This window comes from Myotis nattereri (genome assembly GCF_964212035.1).
Source record: "Myotis nattereri genome assembly, chromosome: 13".
Taxonomy (NCBI): Eukaryota; Metazoa; Chordata; class Mammalia; order Chiroptera; family Vespertilionidae; genus Myotis; species Myotis nattereri.
In genome coordinates this window covers 59,483,139-59,511,050 of record NC_138088.1, presented here as the reverse complement: position 1 = coordinate 59,511,050, position 27,912 = coordinate 59,483,139, and the positions used below count along the sequence as shown (strand labels likewise).

At 60.9% G+C, this 27,912-nt stretch overlaps 1 protein-coding gene across 3 annotated transcripts; it reads left to right on the top strand.

The window, feature by feature from the left end:
- The first annotated feature begins 31 nt into the window (after window positions 1-31).
- Window positions 32-25,820, top strand: FANK1 (fibronectin type III and ankyrin repeat domains 1). Of its 3 annotated transcripts, none has more exons than XM_081105096.1 (11): window positions 32-132; window positions 9,540-9,717; window positions 11,724-11,848; window positions 16,941-17,022; window positions 18,456-18,530; window positions 20,778-20,843; window positions 22,776-22,941; window positions 24,396-24,539; window positions 25,238-25,303; window positions 25,389-25,433; window positions 25,529-25,744. In XM_081105096.1, the coding sequence occupies exons 1-11, from the start codon at window positions 120-122 to the stop codon at window positions 25,652-25,654; spliced, it is 1,086 nt and encodes a 361-aa protein (XP_080961222.1). In that variant the 5' UTR covers window positions 32-119; the 3' UTR covers window positions 25,655-25,744. The 3 variants fall into 3 exon arrangements, with proteins under 3 accessions (XP_080961222.1, XP_080961223.1, XP_080961221.1); XM_081105095.1 differs by having other exon boundaries at window positions 65-132; window positions 25,238-25,315; XM_081105097.1 differs by lacking the exon at window positions 24,396-24,539 and having other exon boundaries at window positions 62-132; window positions 25,529-25,820.
- Window positions 25,821-27,912: the final 2,092 nt, after the last annotated feature.

Sequence of the window (27,912 nt, the reverse complement as noted above, 5' to 3'; positions counted from 1 at the left end):
TCGCCGTCCTCCCGGCCCCGCCCCCGGTCGTCAGGGCAACCGGCCGACGCCGGCCGCGGAGCAGAGGCGTTAGGAGGGGAGGCGCCGGGCTCGGCCCGAGGATCCGGGAGCAGGTGGACATGGAGCCCCCGGGTAAGGGCCCGACGGCGGGGGGCGGGGAGGCGGGGGGGGGGGGCGCGCCCGCAGGCCTTTAACGTTTTCGACCTAAAAATACGCCCCCCCCCCTCGCGCTTTTCTCTTTTGGAGAGAGAAGGGGTACACCTGGCGGGGGAGGGGGGTCCGCTGGGAGCCGGGGCTGGGGAGCTCAGTAGTGGGGACAGGTGGATGCAGCGCCCCCAGTGGGTCCCTCCTGGAATGAACCCTGAGCAAATCCAGGCACTGCAACTGCTCCTGCTACTGTCATTGGTGCCATTATTTTGGTTAGTTTGGGTCATTCATTGTAAATAGTCAACCTCCTCCTAAAATGTCAGCCGTTGAGCGTGCAGCGAGGCTGGGTCGTGCATTCATTAGAGGAGGAGAAAAGTCGAGCTTTGTCCAAGCGTATTTGATTACCGGCCAAGGTTCTACAAGGCGGGACCCGCGGAAAATACCACCGCTCAGGCCTCCCACCTTCTGGGCGAGCGGCGAGCGGCGAGCGGCGAGCGCTCGGCAACCATCGGGTCTCACAGGAGCGGTAGCTGCTCTTCAGCTTCTCTAGCGACCAGCGCTCAGCCTTCTCTCCGGGCTGGCTTTATTGTTCCTTTCGTTCCTGAAACAAGACCAGTGTTTTCTGTAGAGACTTCAACAATCTTAAAGATCTTGAACCTTTGTAGCTTTGACCCTCAAAAACCGCTTTTCTGTGCAGTTTTTAAAATATATATGTTTTTATTGATTTCAGAGAGGAAGGGAGAGGGAGAGAGAGAAACATCCATGATGAGAGAGAATCATGGATCGGCTGCCCCCTGCACGCCCCACACTGGGGATCCAGCCACAACCAGGGCCTGTGCCCTGACCGGGAATCGAACCGTGACCTCCTGGTTCCTAGGTCCAAGCTCAACCACTGAGCTGCAGTTTCAGAAGCGGAAGTACTTAGACCAAACCCATTCCCTGGGAGAAATGCTGGCATTTTCTTCAGGTCATGAGTTTCCAACAAGATTTTTACAACTTGCTTTTAAACTCATTTGCGGAGGAGGGAGGTTACAGTTGCGAGTTACAGCTGCTGCAGTTGATTTGACCCAGTGTCCTGCCGTGTGCCGGCCTCTACATTTCACGGGGCTATTGAGAGAAGACGAACACACAGACTCAAGTGTTTGTCTCCTGTCAAACGGATGGCGGGCTGTGTCGGTTCTCTGTCGAGGAGAAATGAATGGAAGGGAAAGGTGGTTGAAAAACAGGGACTTTATTTCTTCCGCGTTATGTCATGGCTCAATGTGTACATTTCCAGTTCTGCAGTGCTCACTGTATTTAGGCGCAGGGCTCACAGCACCTCGTGTTCCAGACACTGTTCTGGGGGCTGGGGGCGCTGACGGTGGAGGGTGGTGGGGCCATCCCAGAAAAACTGAGCACAGGCTCCCCAAGAACCAGTGAAGCCACCTGGGATCTAAGGGGGCCGGGCAGCCTAGAGCAGGAGGTAATACCCGCAGAAGGACAGGCAGAGGGCGAGGAGTTCCAGGCAGGGGCCTGAGCCTGGAGGCGGGTGGGCTTGAGGCTCAGAGGAGGCAGAGTTGTAAAGCTGCAGCTAAGAGGACTGCGGGGTGGGGGGCGGGGGGGGAGAAGGGGGTAAGGGAGAGAGGGAGAGAGAGAGAGAGAGAGAGAGAGAGAGAGAGAGAGAGAGAGGGCTGGAAAAGCCAACAGGAGGTAGATCAGGAAGGCTTTGTAAAACTATGTCAGAAATGTGTCACACATGTGAATTATGCACTTTGAGGTGGAAGATATTTCAGTAATCTATGCTTGACGAATAACTAAATGTATTCCTTTCTACATATTCTTAAATATTAGTACTTGTATCAATTTAAATCTTAAATTATTCAAACACCATTTACCTTAGGAAATTCTTTCACAGTCTAATAAACACCATTTTGGACAAATACTTACTAAATCACTCGCTGCTATTAACTATTTAAAAGGACAAGATGCCCTGGCCGGTGTTGCTCAATGGATAGAGCATTGGCCTGCAGACTGAAGGGTCCCAGGTTCAATTCCAGGCAAGGGTACAAGCCTGGGTTTCGAGCTAGATCCCCAGGGTGGGGCGTGCGGGAGGCAGCCGATCCATGATTCTCTCTTATCGCTGATGTTTCTCTCTCTCCTTCTCCCTTCTTCTCTGAAGTCAATAAAAATATATTAAAAAATAAAAAAATAAAAAGACAAGATTAATAAGTGGGGTTTTTAAAGGTCCCTTTTAACTTCAAAATTAATTTTCAATCAGATTTTACCTGACACTCAAGTTATTTCATTGTCTCAAAGATATTGGAGATCCCTATGGATATGGTATTACCAAGTGCTCCCATTATACATCTACAATTACACTGTGACCACTAGTTTATTAAGAACATATTATATTGTTATGCCGATATCATCTAACATTTTAAGGCTGGTGGTTGCATGCTACCTGTTGTTACCGAGGGGTTTTCGCATTTTACTAGTGTAGCTGAATGTGGCATCGGAACACGCTTACAAGGAAGGAGCCTTCTTCATTGCTTTTAAGGATTAAACACAGATCTAAGGACAACGCCAAAGAGCCGCTGGAAATGAACCCCAAGCCAGTCTCCCCATCCCGTTTCCACACTGCGTTTTCTATTACTTTTAGGCCAAGACCTTTATTAACCGAGTCATTAAAACCCAATAAGCGTCGAGTCTTCAGACCCAGGGCTGGTCCCACGCTGGCAATAGGCTGGGAGACGGGCTGCCGGAACTCGTCAGTCACCCAAGGGGAGGGCCTGGGGAAAGGGCGAGTTAAATGACCTTGGGCTGCTCCGACTGCCTTGGCTCTTGGCTTCACGTCCACGTCCTTTAATTACTTTCTTCCTGAAGTTTAGGCAGTGGTTTTCCACCTTCCTGATGCCGCGGCCCTTTAATACAGTTCCTCATGTTGTGGTGACCCCCGATGTCATTGTGACAAATTGACCATAATCAAAGCATAGTGATTAATCACAAAAACAGTATGTCATTATATATGTGTTTTCCGATGGTCTTAGGCGACCCCTGTGAAAGGGTCGCGACCCACAGGTTGAGAACCGCAACTAACGCCGCATTTGGGAAGATAACCCACGCGTGAAACAACGGGGCAAATGTACACCAAAAAGCAAATACTTGTGTTCCGTAGCACTGTCTCTGGTCCCTCACGTTTCATTGAGGAACACCACCAGGGGGCAGCGCTGGGCGTCTCCTGCCCTCCCTCTCAGGATCTTGAGCCTACCCCATCGTCTGAGCGAACACCATCTGAGTGAAAAAAAGTGAATATTTATAAAGCGCAGCATCAAGATAAGCCCTAGCTGCACTTGCAAGCCTGTTGTCGCTGCCCCAGACACGCCCTGTACCAGCCCTGGGCCTCGCTTAGGCCTGGCAGCAGCGTCCTGAAACCACCCCACCCCCTCCCCGCTGTGAAAAGGCGTAGCAGGTGGAGAGCTGAGTTATCCTTCTGACTAAGAGGCCGAGGCTTGCAGTCGAGGAGGGAAGACTTCTTTCTCCCAAGTCCCACCCTGTTCTCCAGGGTCTTCCTCACCTTTGCCTAGGACTTCGCCATCTTCCCTCACCACTCACTCCCCGCCTCTCCCAGCAGCTCCACCGGCCGCAGCTGCTTCCCTCCACCTTCAGACACACCCCGCGCAGCCCTTTCCCACACTCCCACACTCCCGCTGGAATCGCCAGGCCCCGGAGGCTCGGTGGGTTTCTCTCTCCCCTCCCTGCCCGTCTGCGCTCCCCCTGGGGGCCGAGGGTGCCCTTGTGGGACCGCACGTCACTGTGTTTCTCCTCCGCCAACATCACTCCCAAGTGCTTATGATCCGGCCGCCTCTTCAGACTCATCCCGCACATGGTCTTGGCTGCGTTGAACTCAGGCACATCCATCCTCCGGCTCCTGCAACGCATCCAGCTCCTTGGAGGGCAGGGCAGGGTCTCCCCTCGGCCTGGGGCGCGTGCCTCCGCCCTGGCAGGTCTGACTCAGTGTCCTCTGGTCTTAGCTGAGCATCACCTCCTCAGCGTCCTTCCCTGCCTCTGGAGGCGGCGGCTCCCCTGCCCATCTCTTCCTGCGGGTTCGCGGTGTGTAGGTCTTTGGTGAATGGAAACACATGTTTCCCCCGCTGGGCGCCGGTGGTGGAGAGGGGCCCGCCTGCCCGCCTGCCGGCCTGCCCGCGGCCCGTGTCTGACACGAAGTGAGCTTGTTGCAGGTCTTAGCTGCTTGGGCAGCGGGGGGGCCTTCCAGAAGGTTCTTCTCTTTTTTTTTAAAAAATATATTTTATTGATTTTTTACAGAGAGGAAGGGAGAGAGATAGTTAGAAACATCGATGAGAGAGAAACATCGATCAGCTGCCTCCTGCACATTTCCCACTGGGGATATGCCCGCAACCCAGGTACATGCCCTTGACCGGAATCAAACCTGGGACCCTTCAGTCCGCAGACCGACGCTCTATCCACTGAGCCAAACCGGTTTCAGCGTGGAAGGTTCTTCTCTTGGGTGCCGTGAGCTTTCAGAAGAAAGCCATTCCCTCCACAGCAGAAGGCTGTGCACCATGAGGTCCAAAGGCTTCAGGTCAAGTTCGGTAACGTGGGCTCCTCTGTGGCAGGCGGCTGACACACAGGCCCGCTGCCTTCTTTACCTGCCCGACCAGGCGCTTTAAGACTCTCATTCTGTCCAGGGAAACAGGAACTAGGCACGTGATCTGACTGCTGCCAGGGGACCAAAGAACTGCCGGGTCACAGACCCAACAAAGTACAAAACGCCGGCATCACCACGGGCGACCAGTAGGAATCCGAGTAATGAATTACTTAACCCGGGAATGTTCTTAAAAGTCTGTGTAACAATTTTTTTCAAGTAGTCTTGGCCCCTGAAGAATATTCGTTCTATCGATTAGGTTATAATTCAAATATCATTAAGAAATACATGCTTATATAAATCAGGTTTAAGCTTTAAAAAAATTCCAAAGCAACACCTTCTAAATAAGCAGCTGTCGTTTAAAGCCCCATCAAAATACGACAACTCATCACAACACTGGCCTCCGACGCTCAGCGGGTCACGGGAAGGGGCAAACCCACAAACCCACTCGCAGGCAGCAGCTGCGTCTCACCAGGCTCTGGGGCTCACCCAGCACCACCCCCCGGGGCAAGTCTGCTTCTGATGCCTTGGACCTGACCGTGGTCTCCTGCCGGGAACAGGAAGCACTGTTCGGGCTTGCCTGCCGTGGGACCTGCCCCGCCAGGCCCAGGGCCCGGCTGGCCAACCAGGTTAAGGGAGGGGCCTGAGCATTCCTGCATCCCCGGCATGGCCAGTGACTCATCAGGCCCAGGAGGTGGTGCAAAGCGCTACCAGTAAACAGCTCGCACGGTGTCTGGTGTCCAGTGTCCGTGCATCTCCACGCTCACGGGGCAGGGGTGGGGGTGGGGCGAAAGCCGGGGCACCCCGGGGAGATGCATCCCAGGGCCCTCCCACCTGCATCCGGGCATTCCCCTCCCGGAGGCGGGAGCATTCCTTTCTCTCAGGCCCCAGGTGCCAGTGGCTTTAGCTGTGCCCGGCCCCCTTCCAGGCTGTCTCCTCTGGCCGGCCCTCCCATCCTCACACCCTCCGCTTCCTGGTCTCTGCCTCCGATGTGCTCACTGCCAGCCACCTACCTGTCCTACGACCCGGCGCTGAGAAGCCACCATCGCCCTCGCTTCGGAACTGCTGCCTGTTACCCGCCCCCAGCCCACACTGGAGCTGGCCCTCGCCTCCCAGGGCCTGTGCTCTCAGGGGCAGGACAGCCTCCCAAACGAGCACTGGGCACGCGAAGGGCTCTGAGCTGAAGGCCAGCGAGACCCGCAGGCGCACAGCTCCCACCCCCTCGGAGCCGTACAGGAAGGGCCTCGCCACAGAGGGAGTCACCACCACAACTTCCCGCCTCCCTGTGGCTCAGGGGCGCGCCAGGGCGGCTGCGCTGGGGGTCTCTCCCCACGGTGAGCGGTGAGGGGCTCCCAGGTCTTTTCAGCGAAAAGCACTTCCTACCCGGGATGGCGGCGCCCGTTCTCGCACCAGATGCACGTGAGTGTGCAGCTTGTCCTAACGTGTGGCATGTAGACACACATGTAGATGCACATCCGTGTACTTCTTATCTTGAAAGAGTTCCGATTTCTAGAATAAATAGTTCAGTCACGCAATGAACACACGAACGCCTGTTTGCCACATTTGAGTCTCTCCCACCCTTTTAAAAATATTTATTTAAATATATGTATTTATTTATTGCTGACGGAATTCCAGATGTTCCCCCATTTCCCCCCTCACCCCCTCCTCCCAGGCCTCACCGCACTGTTGTCTGTGTCTGGTCTCCCCCACTCTGATTCTCCTTTTCTCTCTCCCCCTCTCGCCTCCCCTCCCCCAGGCGCGCGGGTGCGTGGGCACACACACATGCAAATGCACACACACCCATGCACACCCACCCACACACATGTGAACACACACGCACACACCTATGCACACACACAGCATGCACGCACACACATACATTTGAAGGTACTTGTGTACATCCCTGCACTTCAGTCTACATACTTCCGGATGTTTCTCCTAAGAACTAGGGCATTTCCCATGCGGCCCCAATACCGCGAACGCATCCCCTAAACCCAGCGTGCTGACATTATCTCATCCGCAGCCCCCTTCCTGTTTCCCTGGGGTCTTCCTACTCGCCTTCATTGCTGGTCTTGTGCCTTTGTTTTTTAATATATATTTATTGATTTCAGAGAGAAAGGGAGAGATAGAAACATCAATGATGAGAGTCATTGATCGGCTGCCTTCTGCACGCCCCCTACTGGGGATCGAGTCCGCAACCCGGGCCTGTGCCCTTGACTGGAATCAAACCCGGGACCCTTCAGTCCGCAGGCCGACGCTCTACCCACTGAGCACACCGACTGGGGATGGTCTTGCTCCTTTGCAGACGACCAGGACCCGGCCCAGGATTACCCGCTGCATGTAATTGTCATGTTCCTCCAGCCCCCTCATCCCGGGCAGTCTCACCGATGCACTCTCTCTCTTCCGTGTTGCTGACATTACGAGGCAGCCGGCCAGTTGTCCCATAGCATGTTCCAGGCCGATGCTTTCAGTCACATGTTTTGACAAGGACGGCGTGTTACACAGGCAAGGTGGTGTCCCTTCCCGGCAGGGCAAGGCGTCAGTTCTGCGTGACGTTTGGTACAAAGTCATTGCCGTCACGGACACAGGAGAGGCTGGTTTTCTGGAATGAAATGCAGTGAGAGCTGGGGAATCTGCCCGGATCACCTTTGGTGCCTGATGGATTTAGCGTGAGATCAACAGCCCCCCCCCCCCCACGTGCAGCCCCGCCCCTGGGCCCCCGCCCCCGCCTGTGGCCACGCCCTGGCAGCTGCTGCAGACCTTTCCCACCCAGGTCCGCCTGACCCAGCTCCCGCGGGTGGCCCGCCCTGACCCTGTTTGCACAGGAGCTAAAACCGGTTTGCTGTTCCCTGTTTAAGTACTGACAGCTGCACCGCAAACTGTACCTGGAGAGCTTTTCCATTGAAGGAGGAAACAAATAGAACTTCTACCACCTCCTCCTCTTCCCTGCGCTGGGCATGGCCGACCTCTCTCCCTCACGTGTTCTTATTGCTTGTGCGCCAGTGTCTTTATTTACTCTGAGATCTGAAAGCTCCAGGGAGAGAAAAAGCTCCCAAAACATTGGCGACGCGGCTGGTCGCTCTGGGAGATGATGAGCCTGGCCGGCTCGGAACCTCCCAAAGAATCGTCCCGGGTCGGACCTGAGCAATGTCCCGGGTGGTCCCGGGAGCTGCTGCTGAGTCATTGTCACCTGCTTAACACGCAGCGTCCACGCTCCATGCGAGAGTGTGAGAGCACACGTTCGGAATTTCCCAAACTCCCAAGAAAACCCCCACACGGAGTGAAGTGCAGAAAATCATGGAAACAAAACAAAAATATCTGCTGACAACAAGCCCCGCTATCAGCAGTCTTTGTTCCCTAAAAAGGGGAAGGATCCAAACGACGAGGCCTTTTAAGAGACACCCGTCTCCGGTCCCCGGGCCGTTCTGAGCTGGCGGTTGCTAGGAGACAAGATTGTTACGGGAAGTGTAATGCCCAACACATGCTTTCACAGGTGGGCCGGGTGCCCCATCCTGTCTGACCACGTCCACACCGCGGTGGTCACTCACTCTGCGCGACACCGAAGCTCGCGCCCTTTGCGGTCGCCCAAAGGAGGGCGTGTCAGTGACACACACCCGGTCCGGGGCCTGGCGCCCGGCGCCGCCTCGCCCATCTGCGGTCAGATGGCCTGGGCGGTTTCCCGCAGCTGCTTGTCCTCCCCTCGAGGTCACTGCCAGCTCGACTTCCACATGGCGCCCCTGTACTTGGAGTCAATTTCAGGAATCAATTGTTTGGTGTGTTTTTTATTGCCAAGTGGGGTTTCATTGCGTGGATGGAGCCTGGCTCATCTCTTCCCCATCGGAGCGACCTGGTCTGTTTCCACGCGCTGGTGCCTTCTGGGTGGGTTTCCGTGGGCATTCCCAGGCCGGTGTTGAGGCACAGGCTCCCGGCGCAGCTGGGGAAATGCTGAGGATTGCGGCCGCCCTGTCTGCCTGCGTCCGGCTTCACGGAGAAGCTGCCAGGGCACCTGAGCCTCTCTCTGGAGGCCATGTTGGCCATTTGCTTTTGCTGCTTCGTGCACGGCTCACCTTGCCTGGGGTGACCGGAGCCTTTGGTTTTTTCCTGGTTGGCTTGTAAGAATGTTGATATGGAATAGACACCCACCTCTGTCATCTGTGTCACCCGTACTGGGACCGGCTGCGTCACTTGTCTCCTGTCTTGTTCGACCAGCAGTTCACTGAGGGAGAGAGCAGCTCCCTGCGTCCATCAACTCACGCAGCAGCCTCACTAGTCTGAGACGTCAGCCGGCCTGTGGGGGGCCGGGAGTGAAGCCCGGTGTTTTTAAAATATATAAATCTTACTGATTTCAGAGAGGAAGGGAGAGGGAGAGAGAGAGAGAGAAACATCAATGATGAGAGAGCGTCATTGATGGGCTGCCTCCTGCACGCCCTCTACTGGGGACGGAGCCTGCATCCCGGGCCTGTGCCCTGACCGGGACTCGAACCCTGACCTCCTGGCTCATAGGTCGCCGCTCGACCCCTGCGCCCCGTGGGCCGGGCATGAAGCCCGGTGTTGCCGGGGGTGACCCCACCGGCCGGTGGGAGGACGTGGAGGCCCTGCACCTGCTGAGGCCCCGCCACTGAACTGCTCAGAGGTCGTCCAGGTCACGGGGAGGGGGCTCCTCGCACGCCCGGTCCCCGTGCCCCTCGCACACTCAGCCGGCTTCCGTCCTTAGGAACGGGGTCCTGAGGCCGCTCTCCTTCTCTTTCAGAAGCCACGCCCTCCGCACAGCCTCGCGCCCCCGCCGTGGGCAGGGTGACCCATCACAGCATCGAGCTGCACTGGGACCCGGAGAGGACGGCCAAGCGGCAGGGGCCTCAGGGGCAGTGGACCCAGTTCTCCATCGAAGAGGAGGACCCCCGGACGCACGCCTACGGGGCCATTTACATGTGGGTGCTCGCCGCGCCCGCCGCCTCCTGGCCCCCCGCTCGGCCGTGGGGCCTGCGGCCTCTGAGGAGACCCGGGCGGAGGTTAAGGAGGGGGGTGGTCGGCAGCAGCATCTGCACTCGTGCTTCTAGGCATTATGGTTCTTGCGAAATGGCAGTGACCCTGAAGGCACACCTCCGGAGCCCCGGGGGGCTTCCTGGGCTTGGAGCGACTCGACTGGTGTATTTACACCCCGACGTGTAGAGCCAGGATCGGAGGAGGGCTGGTGGCATTAGCGGGATGCCCACCAGGCGGGTCTGTCCGCAGATGGCGGCTGGTCCCCCTCGGTAAGGATTTCGATGGGGAAAGAGAGAGACACCATCTCTTCTCCCCAGGACCCTCGTGCGGGTCTCATGTACATCCTCGCTGCTGGGCGGCCAGGGGGCCGGGGGGACGGGGACGCCCGCCCTGGAGGGACCAGTCCGACCTGCGTCTGTGTCCTTGCGTCTCCCCCGACTGTCCGGGGGGCACACCTGGGTGCTGCCCTGGTGCCAGGGGGCGGCGTCGGGACCTCAGAACCCAGCGCCCAGAGCCCTTGGGAAGCGCTGGCTGGCTTTCCCTGGCGGACCCGGCGGCACAGGCCCGGCCACTAGGTGGCAGCACGAGACTGCGGATCTGCTCAGGGGGGAGGGCGCGGTGTCCTTCAGACCAGCCCTGCCCGCTTTGCAAAGCGCTGGCTGGACACTCGGCCTTGGGACGGTGGGTTCAAGGGCCTCTTCTCGACTTGCTGGTTTCCGTTCAGGTCCTGACCCCGTGTGCCGTCCTGGACGCCTCTACTCGCACAGCCAGCGTTCGAGCTCGAGCTCCCTGGGCTCTCCCTTCGCACTCCCTCTGGGCCTCCCCCTGTGGCTGCAGGCTCCCTGCTCGGGCTGCTCCTGGCTGTACCCCCAGGCCCGCACCTGCCCAGCACGCTGGCGGGTTGACTGAGGTGGCCTTGTCCCTCTCTCCTTGCCTTTTATCCCTTTATCCTGCCTTGCTACCTGAATGTCCTTTTCTTTTTAAAATATGTTTATTGATGTCAGAGAGGAAGGGACAGGGAGAGAGAGAGAAACATCCATGATGAGAGAGAATCATGGATCGGCTGCCTCCTGCACGCCCCCCACTGGGGATCCAGGGCACATGCCCTGACTGGACTTCAACCGTGACCTCCTGGTTCATAGGCCGACACTCAACCAACCACTGAGCCACAGCGGCCGGGCCTACATTTTCCTTTCCATCTTCCTGTTGCCGGATTGTCTGCAATGGGTCTCCAAGGCCGGAGGACGAAGGGGCAGCTCCTTAGGCTGACACCTGGCGCCCTTCGCGGTTCCCCACAACCTGCCCCTCATTCTGGGAGCGACCTCCTGCCCGTGGCCACGCCTCAGCTTTCCACACGTGTGCTCAGCTGCTCCCCCTGTTTGGACAAATTCATCGTCCCCCCCGCCCCCATCCTCTGCTCTGCCAAAGTCACATCTACCCCCACTGTGCACCTCTGACTCCCGTGCTTGCGCTGCCCATCGCCTGCACTCCGTCATTCCCTCCCAGTGTGTGAGCGGACCCCCCGGTGCCGGACACTGTCTGGACGCTGGGGCGCAGCACCGGACAGACACACTCCCCCCAGGACCCGCTTGGAGAGCACAATACGCTGCTGGACTGGCTGGTCTTGTGTTTCCAACGTGAACTTGGCTAAGGGAGGACAGATGTCACGGGTGAACGTGATCGTTTCTGCAGCGTCTGACATTGCGTGTGGCGCCGTGTCCGCCTGGGCTGGCGCTGTGGCCTAGCGGCACCTGCTGGGAGGCGTGGGGGCCACGGGGGCTTGTCCCTGGCGCTCCAGGTCCTGCAGGCCAGTGCGGGAGGCGGCCAGCGGCCAGGGCCAGACCTGCCGGGACAGGCAGCATTCAGACTGCCGCGTCCCTCCCGCCGGCGCCCCCCTGTGACGGTCGGGGATCACGCACTCAGTGACCCGGTGCCCTGTCTCCTCGTCCAGGGGCTACGCCACCAGGCACGTCGTGGAGGGGCTGCAGCCGCGGACCCTGTACCGCTTCCGCCTGAAGGTCACCAGCCCCGCGGGGGAGTCTGCGCACAGCCCGGCGGTCTCCGTGTCCACGGCCAGTGAGTATCGGCCCGGCCCCTCCGCCCAAGGCCCGGGCAGGCGAGCACATGCCTTCTGCTCGGCCCACCAGCAGCAGAGACGGTTCCATTTTTTTCTTTTTCTTTTTGAAAAAGATATTTTATTGATGTTCTAGAGAGGAAAGGAGAAGGATAGAGAGAGAGAGAAACACCGATGAGAGAGAAACATCACTGATTAGCTGCCTCCTGCAGGCCCCCCCACCCCCCCCCCCCCCCGGGGACAGAACCTGCCACCTGGGCATGTGCCCGGCCGGGAGTGGAACCGGTGGCCTCTGGGTTCCTGGCTGTGCGCCTGGGCACACTGGGCACGAAAGGGCGGGGTCCCCTTTCCCAGGGAACCCGGAGATGTGGCTGAGCGGCTCTGCCCGGGGGGGGGGCGGGGGGGGGCGGGTAAGGGGGGCTGCGAGTCGGGAAGGGAGAGCAGTGCTGCTTCCGCCCCCAGAACAGGGAGGGAGGCCTCCCACGCGCCCTCCCGGGGCAGACAGGGTGCCAGTGCTCCCCGATGGGCGTGTCAGACACCGCAGGGAAGTGGGCGCCCAGTGCCACTCCTGCCCTGGAATGTGGTGAAGGTCAGACTGTCAGAAACGTTCTCGCCCGCTCACTGGGAACAGGCGAGTCTTGTTTTCATTATTTTTGGTTTCACAAAGGAAACAATTCTCTTGTGAGTAAAAGTCATTCAGTGTAGCAATTGGTGTGCGTGCAGGTGTGTGGCGTGTGCGTGCGTGTGCGCTTCCTCCCTGTGGCTCTGAAACGTGCCCTTTAGCCTGGTGCGTGGACGGGTCTGTGTGGACTAGAGGGACCAGGTTTGAATAAAGGACGCGCAGCCTTTTCCCAGGTACAGCACAGGAGGCGCTGAAACGAGGCGTGCGATTTTAATCAGCTGGGCCCTTAAAAGGAAGGAGAAACAGCTGCTGCTTGTTCAGCGGCAAATCCCTCTCCCGGGCGCTCAGCACTTACTCCCGCTTCTCAGGGAGCCGGAGCGTCCACCAGGCCAGGCGTCCCCGCGCACTGACCCCGGCGATGACCTCTGCAGCTCAGTGACCCCCTCACAGGAGCGAGGGAGGGCCTCCCGAGGACCACCTGCCCCCCCACCCCCACCGCCCCACGTGGCCCAGCAGCGAGGGGAGCCCTGGGGACCCCCTCCCACACTGTAATTGCAGCCTCGGGGCGAACATTAGAAAAAGGCAAAGCCTGCCTTTCTTACGTCCCGTGGCTCCCACTGACGGCCATTCCGGGCCGAGCCCACCGGGGCCGTGGCTGGGCCTCCCGTGGCCGTGAGGGTAAGGCCCACGCGGAGGAAGCGCCGTCCCTCCCGCCCGGGGGGCATTGGGGCTGCTCTGTGCTGGGGCTCCGCCAGCGGAACGGCGAACCGTGGCCACTGCCCTCCTCCGGGAGGTGCTGCTTTGCTCCGGGATAAGCGACGAGGGCGCCGACCACCTCTCCAGGGGCCGGGCCGGTCCGCGCGTGTGAACCATACCCGCATCAGGGCGCCCTGCCCCCCGTCCTCCCGCTCGGCACCAGCCCGACTTGTTTCCTGGGCCGAAGCCTTGCGCTCAGGGCGGGGTGCGCCCACCGGTGACCCCGGGGAGCGGCTGCCGGGCAGGGGGCGGGCTCCCGGAGCTGCGTGCGCCTTCACAGGCCTCGCCACCGCAACCGCAGGAAACCAGCACGTCTGACGCTCTTCGGGCTGCAGGCGCCTCTCCCTCACGCTCCGTGGGCGCCGTGGGTTCACTTCCTTGAGATGCTGTGTTCAAAACCTAGTGCGACCGGCGGCAGGGCTCAGGCGTTGAGCGCCGACCTATGAACCCGGCGGTCACGGTTCATTCCTGGTCAGGGCACAGGCCCGGGTTGCAGGCTTGACCCCCAGTGGGGGGCGTGCAGGAGGCAGCTGGTCCATGATTCTTAAATCAATAAAAACAAAATGTTTTTTTAAACTGAGCAGAGCGGATGCATCCAGGGAACTGGCCGCTACCTCAGCGCATTAAACACCCGGGGAGGCCCTGGCCGGAGGGGGGCCAGGGACAGCCGCCCAGCCTCCTGCACTCAGGGGTGTGGCTGAAGGAGCTGAAAAGCTCCGTGCGAGTCCTAGTCAGAGCCTGGTGAATAGGGCTGCAGCCGGGAGGCCATTTTCTACAACTTAGTAGAAAGGGGATGAACTGCCTGTGTTCTTCTCGCCGATTCTATGCAAATTACTTGGTTGTGAATTTTTAGGAGACTCAGGAGCTGGGCTGTTTGGGGAGATGAGACCGTCCCCCACCGCCCTCCCTCCTCCCCGCCCTCCTTTCCGGGAGGTGAGCAGGGGGAGGCCTTTGTGGGTCACTCTGGTCCACGGAAGCAGCGTGGGTCTCACAACTGAGCATTTTGAGTTGTTCCTCGGGCCCAGGTTTCTGACCTTGGCGCCGTGGACGCCGTGGGCCTGGGTGGCTCCTGGTTGTGGGGCGTCCTGTGCGCTGTAGGGCGTTCAGGGACATCTGGCCTTGACCTGCTAGATGCCAGCAGCACCAGCCCTTAAGCTGTGACAACCAACAGCCGTCAGCCTTGACCAAGTGTCTCCGGGGCAAAGCCCTGCCCCTTCCCATGGCCCCCAGCGGAACGCCCGGTTGGGCATGGCCTCCCTGGGGCGGCTGGGCACTGCCCTCGGACAGTTCTCCATGCTTTTATGTGAAGCTTTTGCTCTGAACGTAAGTGTAGGATGATGGGAAGGAGGTAGGATGTGGCTGACATGTCTTTAGGGTTTGCCCTGGCAGACAGAATTGTTATTCCAAAACATTTTTAACTGGGCTTAAATTATTTCTTTTCCAAAAAGGAGAAAGGGCACCAGCTAAAGGCCACTCCGACAGCGACCCTTCATCCCTCTGCCTCCCTGCTGCCCAGTTTGCCGTAAACCAGGAGACCGTGGCCCCTGTGCCGGGGACTGGCATCCTTCCTCCGTGGGGAGCAGGGACAGGGCATCTTACTTCCCGTCTGGCGGTCAGGGCCAGCCGCCCTCGGAGGCCGGAGGGCGAGGGCGAGGGCGAGAGGGCAGGTGGGGTGGGCTGAGCCCCAGGGGCAGGCTGGGGGCGGGCTGGGGCAGTGCTGGGGGAGGACAGTGGGTGGGCGCCGGCCTTTCCGCTGAGGGTTGAGAGTACCCACAGGCTGAGAGTGGGCGCCACAGGGTCAGGGGCAAGGGAGAGAAACGCGTTTCTCTCATGCTCTCTGGACCCTGGGGTCAAAGCCTGGCCTGTGAGTTCCCTAAGAAACACTTGCTGCACGAATGGGCGAGACTCCGTGCCTGTGGGTCAGGCAGGTGTTCGCAGGGTGGGAGGGCTGGGCACCGGGAGAGGGGGGTGGGTGTGAGAACAGGGGCCGCTGCTGGCCCGGGACCGGCCCCTCAACCACAGCCGCGTGCTGGGCGCTTAGACGAAGCCGTGAAGTCAGTGCCTTGAACGGTGGCTTCCTTCGCTCGTCCCTTTATTCTCTCACCCTGTGCCCGCCCTCTGTCCCCTCTCTCGCTGGGGAGTTCCTGTCCCCCCGCCCCATCCCGCCCCCTGTCCCTAAGGCCCCCCGCCTCCTGCCCACTTCCCTGTCCTGTGTGGCCCTCAGGCTCCGGCTTTCTGCTCCGCCCGTTGGTGGGCTCGCTCCCCTAACTTGGCTTTGTCACCCCATCCTGCTTCTCTGGGCTGAGCCACTGCCCCCCTCCCCCCAGCTCCGGGGAGACAGGCCCATGCAGACATTTTCTCCCGGGAGAACTGAAGCTGTTACAGCAGCGGCCTTCTTTGTTGGTTGTGAAGGTGTTCAGAGACGCGTGTGACAGTGGGAGCGCCTCCCTGCACATCAGGCACCTGCTCAGCCTCACGGAACCCGAGAGGCCATTTCCAATGTGACTGACCGGCCGCGAAGCCATACTTCCCTCGCTTGGGAATGTCCCAGGCCTTTAGGACAATCTGAAGGTTCTTCTCTCCCTCTCTTTTTTAAAAAGTAGTTTAATTGATTTTTTTAGAGAGAGAGGAAGGGAGAGGGAGAGAGAGAGAAACATCCATGATGAGAGAGAATCATGGATGGGCTGCCTCCTGCACGCCCCCCACTGGGGATGGAGCCCGCAACCCGGGCCTGGTTCCTAGGTCAATGCTCAACCCGGGAGCCACGCCGGCCAGACTAAATGTTCTCACCGTGTGGAAACAAGGTCCGTGTCAGTAAACGACAGCACGGAGTGGGAAACGTGAGGCTCACTTCCTGGAATAGCAGGCCCCTCCTTGCAGGCGGACAGGGACTGCCCCCGGGCGGGCGGAGGCGGGAGGGAGGCTGCGACGGGGCTTCCGTGGTGTCGGTGACGGTGACGGTGTCGGTGACGGTGTCGGTGACGGTGACGGTGACGGTGACGGTGACGGTGTCGGTGACGGTGACGGTGTCGGTGACGGTGACGGTGACGGTGACGGTGTCGGTGACGGTGACGGTGTCGGTGACGGTGACGGTGACGGTGACGGTGTCGGTGACGGTGACGGTGTCGGTGACGGTGACGGTGACGGTGACGGTGACGGTGTCGGTGACGGTGTCGGTGACGGTGACGGTGTCGGTGACGGTGACGGTGACGGTGTCGGTGACGGTGACGGTGACGGTGACGGTGTCGGTGACGGTGACGGTGTCGGTGACGGTGACGGTGACGGTGACGGTGACGGTGACGGTGTCGGTGACGGTGACGGTGTCGGTGACGGTGACGGTGACGGTGACGGTGACGGTGACGGTGACGGTGTCGGTGACGGTGACGGTGACGGTGACGGTGTCGGTGACGGTGTCGGTGACGGTGACGGTGTCGGTGACGGTGACGGTGTCGGTGACGGTGACGGTGACGGTGACGGTGTCGGTGACGGTGTCGGTGACGGTGACGGTGTCGGTGACGGTGACGGTGTCGGTGACGGTGACGGTGACGGTGACGGTGTCGGTGTCGGTGACGGTGTCGGTGTCGGTGACGGTGACGGTGTCGGTGACGGTGACGGTGTCGGTGTCGGTGACGGTGACGGTGTCGGTGACGGTGACGGTGACGGTGTCGGTGACGGTGTCGGTGACAGTGACGGTGACGCTCCGTCTGCTTCCTCAGGAGAGCCCCTGAGCAGCGAGCACCTCCATCGGGCGGTCAACGTGAACGACGAGGAGTTGCTGCTGGGGATCCTCCGAGGAGGGTGAGGACGCCGCCGTTCCTTCTTGCTTCTCTTTTACCACGTGTCTCGCGCCCACGCGGCGCAGAGAGACGCGCGACGCAGCTGCATCTTATTTTCGGAGCGTCCCCCCCGCCCCCCGCCCGGGCTCCGGCCTGGGTCTCAGGTGACCGATGTGAGCTCAGCGTCGTTAATAAAGACGAAGGTCGCGCCCCGTGTCAGTGTTCCGTTTGGTGATTATTTAATGAGAACCGAGAAAGGCAGTGGCAGGTCTCAGTATCGTGCTTTCTTCCCAGCAGTCCTGCCGTAGCCTCTAGGCCAGTGTCAGCCCCAAAGCCCCACCTGGCGCCGGATGAGCCGGCTGTTTCTAACGCAAAGGGCGCCAGCTCCCGGGGAGAGGGCGCTGGGGGGCGGCAGGTGGGGGTGACGCTGCCTCTGGAGTGAGACGCGGACAGTTAGCTGGGGCCTTTTTCTTTTCTTTTTTTGGGTGCTGTGGTAGCTGTGATTGTGCTCCCGCTTCCTTTAAAAAAGATGTTATCGAGTTTATGGGGGTGACATGGATGAATAAAATACATAGGTTTCAGGTGGACAGCCTACCACGGACCACCTGCATGTGGTCCTGCGTGTTCACCACCCAGAGTCAAGTCCCCGTCCATCACCATCTGCCCCTGTACCCTCCGCCCCTCCCCCGCCCCCTCTCCTCTGGTCATCACCCTGCTGTTGTCTGTGTCGGGAGGTTTTTTCTTTGCTTAACCCCTTCGCCTTTCCTCCCGGCCCCCCGCCCCCCGGCAGCCGGCAGCCTGTTCTCTTATCCGTGAGTCTGTTCCCACTCGGTTTGGCCTATTTTGTTCATTAGATTCCACAGGTAAGTGACATCCTAGGGGCTTGTCCTTGTCTGCCGGCTTAGTTCACTGAGCAATGTTCTCCAGGTCCCTCCATGCTGCTGCGAAAGGTAAGCGTTCCTCCTCTACCCGGCCAGGAGGAAGGATTCTTCTGGAACTAGTGGCTCTGTCCTCTGGGAAGAGAAGGTTCCCACAAAAGTCCAAGCGCTAAGCGGGTGTGAAGGGGCCCACTTTCTTCCCCCGCAGCAGCCCTGCCTGGGGGTGGGCGCCATGGGACCAGGGCAAAGCCGGCGCCCCCAGTGGGGTTCCCGTCCCCGGAGCTGCGAGTCCCCGGTGAGACCCCTGTCATTGGAGGGGCTGTGTTCTCCATAGTCTCATCAGCTCGGGGGATGTTTCGAGTTGAAGGGAGCGCCTGCTTGACGTGGAATTACAGCGGTTTTCTCCCCTTTCCTTGCATTTGAATGCACTCGGCAGGGCAGCCTAAGGCAACAAAAGTGAGTGGCCCGGAAGCAACTGGGATTCTCGGTGAATGAACCGCTTCAGCGGCCAGAGGGACGCCAGCTGCAGGTCTGCAGGCGGCCGGGGGGCGTGCTGACCTCTCCTCTCTGTTCCCAGCACCGTGAAGGTGGACGTTCCCAACAGGCTGGGCTTCACGGCGCTGATGGTGGCTGCACAGAAAGGCTACACCAGGTGGGCGGGCCTCCTCTCCTACCTGTAATGATGGGCGGGCCTCCTCTCCCACCTGCTGTGATGGGCAGGCCTCCTCTCCCACCTGCTGTGATGGGCGGGGCCTCCTCTCCTACCTGCAGTGATGGGCGGGGCCTCCTCTCCTACCTGCAGTGATGGGCGGGGCCTCCTCTCCCACCTGCTGTGATGGGCAGGCCTCCTCTCCACCTGCAGTGATGGGCAGGCCTCCTCTCCTACCTGCAGTGATGGGCGGGACTCCTCTCCTACCTGCAGTGATGGGCGGGACTCCTCTCCTACCTGCAGTGATGGGCGGGGCCTCCTCTCCTACCTGTAATGATGGGCGGGGCCTCCTCTCCCACCTGCAGTGATGGGCGGGCCTCCTCTCCCACCTGTAATGATGGGCGGGGCCTCCTCTCCCACCTGCAGTGATGGGCAGGGCCTCCTCTCCTACCTGCAGTGATGGGCGGGTCTCCTCTCCTACCTGCAGTGATGGGCGGGCCTCCTCTCCCACCTGCAGTGATGGGCGGGCCTCCTCTCCCACCTGTAATGATGGGCGGGGCCTCCTCTCCCACCTGCAGTGATGGGCGGGGCCTCCTCTCCCACCTGCAGTGATGGGCGGGCCTCCTCTCCCACCTGTAATGATGGGCGGGGCCTCCTCTCCCACCTGCAGTGATGGGCGGGACCTCCTCTCCTACCTGCAGTGATGGGCGGGGCCTCCTCTCCTACCTGCAGTGATGGGCAGGGCCTCCTCTCCTACCTGCAGTGATGGGCGGGGCCTCCTCTCCTACCTGCAGTGATGGGCAGGCCTCCTCTCCCACCTGCAGTGATGGGCGGGCCTCCTCTCCCACCTGCTGTGATGGGCGGGGCCTCCTCTCCCACCTGCTGTGATGGGCAGGCCTCCTCTCCCACCTGCAGTGATGGGCGGGCCTCCTCTCCTACCTGCAGTGATGGGCGGGGCCTCCTCTCCTACCTGCAGTGATGGGCGGGGCCTCCTCTCCCACCTGCAGTGATGGGCGGGCCTCCTCTCCTACCTGTAATGATGGGCGGGGCCTCCTCTCCTACCTGCAGTGATGGGCGGTCCTCCTCTCCCACCTGCAGTGATGGGCGGGCCTCCTCTCCCACCTGTAATGATGGGCGGGGCCTCCTCTCCTACCTGTAATGATGGGCGGTCCTCCTCTCCCACCTGCAGTGATGGGCGGGCCTCCTCCCCCACCTGTAATGATGGGCGGGGCCTCCTCTCCTACCTGTAATGATGGGCGGGGCCTCCTCTCCTACCTGCAGTGATGGGCGGTCCTCCTCTCCCACCTGCAGTGATGGGCGGGCCTCCTCGCCCACCTGTAATGATGGGCGGGGCCTCCTCTCCTACCTGTAATGATGGGCGGGGCCTCCTCTCCCACCTGTAATGATGGGCGGGGCCTCCTCTCCTACCTGTAATGATGGGCGGTCCTCCTCTCCCACCTGCAGTGATGGGCGGGGCCTCCTCTCCTACCTGCAGTGATGGGTGGAGTCTTCTCCAAAGGCTGCAGCCAGGCTGGGGCAGGAGGGATGAGGGTGGGGAGGAACCCCACTTTCTTCCCTTTCCAAACTGCACCCAACACTCACTGGGCTCTTGAAGTTACACCGCAGCCAGAGGGACTGCAGGTGCGTAAGCACACGGTGAGGGAGAGAGGTCGCCATTGAGCCACACTTCCCATATCCTGGAAAACTGGTCGTTGGAGTTTAAATTTCTTTTTTGAAAAAAGGGAGGAAGGATATTAATTCTGGGAAACACACTTCCCCGGGGGCTGCTGAGACCTGATTCTCAGTGACCCAACCGTCCTCTCTGTTCCACGCGGAGAGACGTAAAGACCAACAGCTTGTTTTTCAATCATATTTATATTTTAATGATGACCCAGGTTTTCAAAATAGAACTTGGTTCTCATGCAGTGCTGCCACTGTAACAGATATTTAACTGGTCATTGAAGTGACAGCGAACTCTAGTTTGATGGTCCCAATGACAAGGCAGAGTTTGCTTTCAATGAATAATTCCTGGAAAGGGCACCCCCCCCTTTTTGGGGGGTGTGGGGACAGGTAGTGTTCTGGTTTCTGGTTAGTGATGCGGGTCTCCGAGGCCAGCCTGCCTCTGAGCGGGGAGGGAGGTGCTGTGGGCGGCGTCTCGCATCGCCCGGTGCGTTCTGACCGGCCGCCCGGCTGCGGGTCCCTGCCCGTCTCGGCTGCTTATCCAGCCGTGTTTGCACGTGTTTCCTTTAGGCTCGTGAAAATCCTCATTTCTCACGGCACCGACGTGAACCTGAGGAACGGCAGTGGCAAGGACAGGCGAGTGCGGGGAGGACAGGGGAGGGCGGGGGAGGACAGGGGAGGACGGGGAGGACAGGCGAGGGCGGGGAGGACAGGCGAGGGCGGGGAGGACAGGGGAGGGCGGGGAGGACGGGGAGGAGAGGGGAGGACAGGGGAGGACGGGGGAGGACGGGGAGGACGGGGGAGGACGGGGGAGGACGGGGGAGGGCGGGGGAGGACGGGGGAGGACGGGGGAGGACGGGGGAGGAGAGGGGAGGAGGGGGGAGGACGGGGGAGGACGGGGGAGGGCGGGGGAGGAGAGGGGAGGACGGGGGAGGACGGGGGAGGACGGAGGAGGAGAGGGGAGGAGGGGGGAGGACGGGGGAGGACAGGGGAGGACAGGGGAGGAGAGGGGAGGAGAGGGGAGGACGGGGGAGGACGGGGGAGGACGGGGGAGGAGGGGGGAGGACGGGGGAGGACGGGGGAGGACGGGGGAGGAGAGGGGAGGACGGGGGAGGACGGGGAGGACGGGGGAGGACGGGGGAGGACGGGGGAGGACGGGGGAGGAGAGGGGAGGAGAGGGGAGGAGGGGGGAGGACGGGGGAGGACGGGGGAGGAGAGGGGAGGACGGGGGAGGACGGGGAGGACGGGGAGGACGGGGGAGGACGGGGGAGGACGGGGGAGGAGAGGGGAGGACGGGGGAGGACGGGGAGGACGGGGAGGACGGGGGAGGACGGGGGAGGAGAGGGGAGGACGGGGGAGGACGGGGAGGACGTGGGAGGACGGGGGAGGACGGGGGAGGAGAGGGGAGGAGAGGGGAGGAGAGGGGAGGACGGGGGAGGACGGGGAGGACGGGGGAGGACGGGGGAGGACGGGGGAGGACGGGGGAGGAGAGGGGAGGACGGGGGAGGACGGGGAGGACGGGGAGGACGGGGGAGGACGGGGGAGGAGAGGGGAGGACGGGGGAGGACGGGGAGGACGGGGGAGGACGGGGGAGGAGAGGGGAGGACGGGGGAGGACGGGGGAGGACGGGGGAGGACGGGGGAGGAGAGGGGAGGACGGGGGAGGACGGGGAGGACGGGGAGGACGGGGGAGGACGGGGGAGGACAGGGGAGGAGAGGGGAGGAGGGGGGAGGACGGGGGAGGACGGGGAGGACGGGGGAGGACGGGGGAGGAGAGGGGAGGACGGGGGAGGACGGGGGAGGAGGGGGGAGGACGGGGGGGACGGGGGGGGACGGGGGAGGACGGGGAGGGCGGGGGAGGACGGGGGAGGAGAGGGGAGGAGGGGGGAGGGCGGGGGGGGACTGGGGGGGACGGGGGAGGACGGGGGAGGACAGGGGGGGACGGGGGAGGACGGGGGAGGACGGGGGAGGACAGGGGAGGGCGGGGAGGACGGGGGAGGAGAGGGGAGGTCAGGGAGGATGGGGGAGGACAGGGGAGGACGGGGGAGGAGAGGGGAGGGCGGGGAGGACGGGGGAGGGCGGGGAGGGCGGGGGAGGGCGGGGAGGGCGGGGGAGGGCGGGGAGGAGAGGGGAGGGCGGGGAGGACAGGGGAGGACAGGGGAGGACAGGCGAGCACGGGGAGGTCGCGCCCACGTCTCCCGGGCGCGTGTTCCTGGGCTTTGCCCCCGTCGATTGCCTGGACGCAGAGGCAGGAGCGGTTCCTTTAGCAGCAGGTGTGGTGAGGAGCCGCACCCACAGGAGAGGGGGGCTTGGGGAGCCGCACCCACAGGAGAGAGGGTGGTGGTGAGGAGCACCCACAGGAGAGAGGGGCTCGGGGAGGCGCACCCCACAGGAGAGGAGGCAGCGCCCGTGGCTAATGCCTTCGTCCCCCGTTCCTGCACCCGGCAGGGAGCTGGGTGTCTGCCTGGCGCTCCCACTGGCGTCAGGACCCCCTTCTCGGGTGGAAAGCAGGGAGGGGACCGTGACCGAGTCTGTGGGCGCGCTCAGCCTGCACCCCTCCCCGCTGCAGCCTGATGCTTGCGAGCTACGCGGGGCACCTGGACGTGGTGAAGTGCCTCCGCCGGCACGGCGCCTCCTGGAAGGCCCGCGACCTGGGCGGCTGCACGGCGCTGCACTGGGCGGCCGACGGCGGCCACTGCCACGTCATCAAGTGGATGCTGCAGGACGGCTGCGAGGTACAGCCCCCTCATTAGCTGCGAGGTACGGGCCCCCATTAGCTGCGAGGTATGGGCCCCCGTTAGCTGCGAGGTACGGGCCCCCGTTAGCTGCGAGGTACAGCCCCCCCCGTTAGCTGCGAGGTACGGGCCCCCGTTAGCTGAAGGGTATGGCCCCCCCATTAGCTGCGAGTTACGGCCCCCCCCGTTAGCTGCGAGGTACGGCCCCCCTTAGCTGTGAGGTACGGCCCCTCCGTTAGCTGCGGGGTACGGGCCCCCATTAGCTGAAGGGTATGGCCCCCCCATTAGCTGCGAGGTACGGGCCCCCGTTAGCTGGGAGGAATGGTCTCCCCGTTAGCTGTAAAGTATGCCGCCCCCCCCCCCCCACCTCCCCTCTATCCCCACCGTTAACTGTGAGGTTGGGTGGTTAGCTGTGGGCGCGCGGGCGGGGCTTGGGGCACCGCCCAGGGCCCAGGAGGTGCGGGCCTCACAGTGGGACTTGGAGATGCCCGAGGACCTCTGACCGACCAGCAATAGGCTCCTGAAGGTCATGGTGGGGCTGACAGGAGAGCCAGGCTTCCGAGGGCTGTGCAGGCTCATCCGGGGGGAGGAAGGACCAGCTGAGGCCAGAGCACGGCCGACCTGCCCCTGTCCCGACACCGGCGTCCTCTGTCCGAGCCCTCCCTCCTCCGCCTCCTCCGCCTCCTCCTTCAGGCTGCCATCGAACCGGCCCACACGCCTCAGGGCCTGCGATGGAGACCCTGAGACATGGAGCTGCTGGGACAATCGCAGCTCCCTGGCTCCCGTGGCTCCAGTGGCTCCCGTGGCTCCCAGAATTAGATGGTTTCATTCTCCTTTGCTTTAAAGAGGAGTCATTACAAAAATCCTCCGACGCCCGAGCCAGCTGCACCAAGACCAGGACACCAGCTCCCGGTGCCTTGGGCTGGTGGGCACGCGGGTGGCCCGGGCTCGCGGGGTGGGAGGCACAGCTGTGCCTGAGCCACGGGAGCCGAGCTGGGCTGCTGAGGACGGAGCTGGGCAGCCCGTCACGGTTCCCGCTGACCGCGCTGAAAGCCCGAGTTCCAGACTTCAAAGAAGTGAAATGAAGTGTCAGGCGTGCAGGCAGGAGCCATGGGAGATGCGCCCTGATCTCACCCGCCTGCCGAGACGTGAGGCCAAGGAGTCCGCCTCCGGGAGCTGCTGGGAGGGCCGTGCGAGCCTGTCTCTGAGGCGTGGACGTGGGTGAAGATCCCCGTGGGGTCTCCCGGGGCGACTCAGCACTGCCGCAGGGACCCCAACACGCTTCTCCCCGCGTGTCAACGTGACTCACATGAGCACAGCCCCCTCAGCCTGACTGAGTGTAGGAAGACGGTATCTAAACGAGGGGAAATGGGGCAAATACTCATTCTCTTGTAAGTTCCCGCGAACACGTTTAAGGACAAGGAACCAGCCTGAGCTGCCCTGTGGCCTCCCAGGTGGACGCCATGGATGCTGGCTCGGGCTGGACCCCCCTCATGAGAGTGTCCGCCGTCTCGGGGAGCCAGAGGGTCGCCTCCCTGCTGATCGAAGCCGGCGCCGACGTGAACGTGAAGGACAAAGATGGGAAGACCCCCCTGATGGTGGGCCCCTCGCCCAGGGCACGGCCTTCCTCGGTGGCAGGCCAGGGTTCCCCATGACCGGGTGGTTCTGGGCGTTCAGCTGTGTCCCAGCCCTGGGCCTGAGTGTGTGTGGCTCCCCATTGGCCTGTTAACAAAGGCCTGACAATGTCACCATCGCATTTTGGTATCTTTTTCACAACTGTTTCTTTTTTTAAAAATAATTTTTATTGATTTCAGAGAGGAAGAGGGAGGGAGAGAGAGAGAGAAACATCAATAATGAGAGAGAATCATGGATCGGCTGCCTCCTGCACGCCCCCCACTGGGGACCGAACCCGCAACCTGGGCCTGTGCCCTGACCAGGAATCGAACCGTGATCTGGTTCATGGGTCGATGCTCAGCCCCGGAGCCAAGCTGGCCGGACCACAACTCTTTCTTTAAGAATTGCTTTCCCCGGTCCCCAGGCCATGTAGGATCCAAACAGATCTGTTAATACAGGAATGTCACCTCCGTGTGGAGAAAGGCAGGGTCCACGCCCGTGTTCCTCGCAGTCCTCACCGCAGTGACCGCACACACACACACGCCCGCCCGCCCTGCACAGCCGCCACGGCCCCTGCCTCTGGGGGCGCCAGTGGCCTTCCTGGGTTCACCCACAGCCGGGACCCCCTCCCTGCGGGGAGCGAGGCGCCCGCTCACCCCAGCGTTTCTGTCTCCTGTCCCAGGTGGCCGTGCTGAACAATCACGAGGAGTTAGTCCAGTTGCTGCTGGACAAAGGGGCAGACGCCAATGTGAGAAACGAGGTATATGGCGCGGGCTCAGGCCTTCCCCGGGGAGAGAGCGCGCGCTCAGCCTCACCCTGTCGTTTCCCTGCAGTTTGGCAAAGGCATCCTGGACATGGCCAGGGTGTTCGACCGGCAGGTGGGTGCCCTCCGCCGCCTCCCCTCCCCTCCCCCCCGTAGCGCGTGCTTTGGAAACCACCACCCCGGTCACGCCGCCTGTCCTTGTCCACCCAGAACATGGTCTCCCTGCTGGAGGAGAGGAGGAACCGGCAGGAGCCCAGGAGGTCGCTGTCCCTGCTGCCCGCCGGCAGGACGCCGAGTGTGGCTGTGGAGCTGGAGGAGGAGAGCCTGCGCCTCTGAGCCAGACGCTGGAGTATTTATTTAGTTGAAGATTCAGTGACTTTTGTAACATACGACCGTCCCCACTTTGAAATACACCTCTTACCTGAGCGCGACGGTGTCGTCCCTGGCGTCGCGGGGCGGGGGTCTGCTGGCACTTGTGCCTTTTCAAAAAAATTCCCTATTTATGTATGTATGTATTTATTTTTCTACTGTTAAATTTTTAAAAAATATATTTTATTGATTTTTTTACAGAGAGGAAGGGAGAGGGATAGAGAGTTAGAAACATCCATGAGAGAGAAACATCGATCAGCTGCCTCCTGCACACTCCCCACTGGGTACGTGCCCGCAACCCAGGTACATGCCCTTGACCGGAATCGAACCTGGGACCCTTGAGTCCGCAGGCCGACGCTCCATCCACTGAGCCAAACTGGCCAGGGCTATTGTTAAATTTTTTTTTATCTTAATACATTTTTAAATATCATTCTTTATTGTAAAAAAATATATTTTTATTGATTTCAGAGAGGCAGGGAGAGGGAGAGAGGGATAGAAACACCAATGATGAGAGAGAATCATGGATCGGCTGCCTCCTGCACACCCCACACCGGGGATCGAGCCTGCCACACAGGCCTGTGCCCTGACCGGGAATCGAACCCTGACCTTCTGGTTCATAGGTCGGTGCTCAACCACTGAGCCACGCCGGGCGCACTTGTGCCTTTTGGACTCAGACACGGAATATTCGTGGACCGGAGCTGCATAAACATGCCTGGGTCTCCCACATCCCCTCCCCACCCCCGGCCCCATGCTGTCCAGGATCCTGCGGGATTCTTCCCCTGGTGTGTTTTCAGTGAGGGCGTCCCCCCTCCCCCAGGGCCCCCAGGAGGTGGCGCCCAGCGGTGTTCCTGCCTGGAGTGACGTCCCTCCACGTGCAAGGCCTCCTCAGCGGCTGGCCTCCCGCCAAGCGCAAAACACGCCAAATACACGTTTCAAGACCCAATGCTGCCCCAGGGGGCGTCGGGTGGAGGGTTGGCCCTTGCCCAGCAGCTGTCTGAGCACGTGCTGGCCTATCAGCGGGGACAGGGGCACCGGCGGGCAGGCCGCCCATCCGCCTGTTTGCCCGTCCGCCCGTCCGCCCGTCCGCCCGTCCGCCCAGAGAAGGGTTACATGTAGCCTCGAGCAGAGATGCTGGTGGTGCTGGTCGCGCAGCGAGGGCTGCGCAGGGAGCTCAGGCACGGATGCGGGGGCTTCGCAGACACACGGTCGCCCCCCATCAATGTCGACATTCAGGGGTTATCGCAGCATAACTCAGCCCCAGACGGCTGCCTGTCTGGCCCCGTTGGATGTGTGTGAACGCCTCCGCAAACGACACTGGCATCTCTCAAGTCCCGTGGTCTCCGGTCTTGTCTTATTCAGATGCTTAGAAGCCCAGGGCTGGAGACTGGTTTTACCAAACGTCTCTTCAGCGTCCCTGGTAACCATACTGGGGCACATTTTCCTACAATCTGATCAATTTGGTGACTTGGATTACTAGACTAAAAAGTGTTTTTATTGATGTTAGATGCCTTAGAGAGGAAGGAAGGGAGAGAGAGAAAGAGAAATATTGATGTGAGAGAGAAACACTGATTGGTTGCCTCCCACAGGCACCCCGACCGGGGATGGAACCCACAACCTGGGTCTGTGCCCCGCCTGGGAATGGAGCCTGCCACCCTTTGGTGTGTGGGATGGCGCTCTGACGACAGAGCCACCTGGCCGGGTGTGGGTGACTAGGTTTTAGAGATTGAACCATCCTCGTACTGCTGAGGTCATCGCGCTGGGTTAGTGTGGCCTCTGGATCCTACCTGCTCACAGGCTGAGAGCATCTGCTGCTTATCTTTTTCCTTAACGAGAGTAGGTGGTAGTTTATCTTGTGCTTTAATTTCCCCAAAGAAACCACCCCTGGCTTTTTATTAGTTTTACTTTTCCTAATTAAATTATAATTAAAACCATTTTAATAATTTTATTGATTTTAGAGAAGAAGGGAGAGGGAGAGATAGAAACTTCAATGATGAGAGAGAATCAATGATTGGCTGCCTCCTGTGCGCCCCACACTGGGAATCAAGCCCACAACCCGGGCCTGTGCCCCGACTGGGAATCGAACGGTGACCTCCTGGCTCATACGGATGCTCAGCCACTGAGCCACGCCAGCCGGGCTAATTTATATTTTTTATTTTTACAAATCTGTTCCTTCTATTCCCCCCCCCACCCCCCCCCCCAGTTTATTTATTTTTTCGGTTCCTTTT

Coding starts and splice junctions, on each gene's coding strand:
- FANK1 (XM_081105095.1), top strand. Junction 9,718..11,723: donor GCCTACGGGGCCATTTACAT/GTGGGTGCTCGC, acceptor CTCCTCGTCCAG/GGGCTACGCCACCAGGCACG. Junction 22,942..24,395: donor TGCTGCAGGACGGCTGCGAG/GTACAGCCCCCT, acceptor GTGGCCTCCCAG/GTGGACGCCATGGATGCTGG.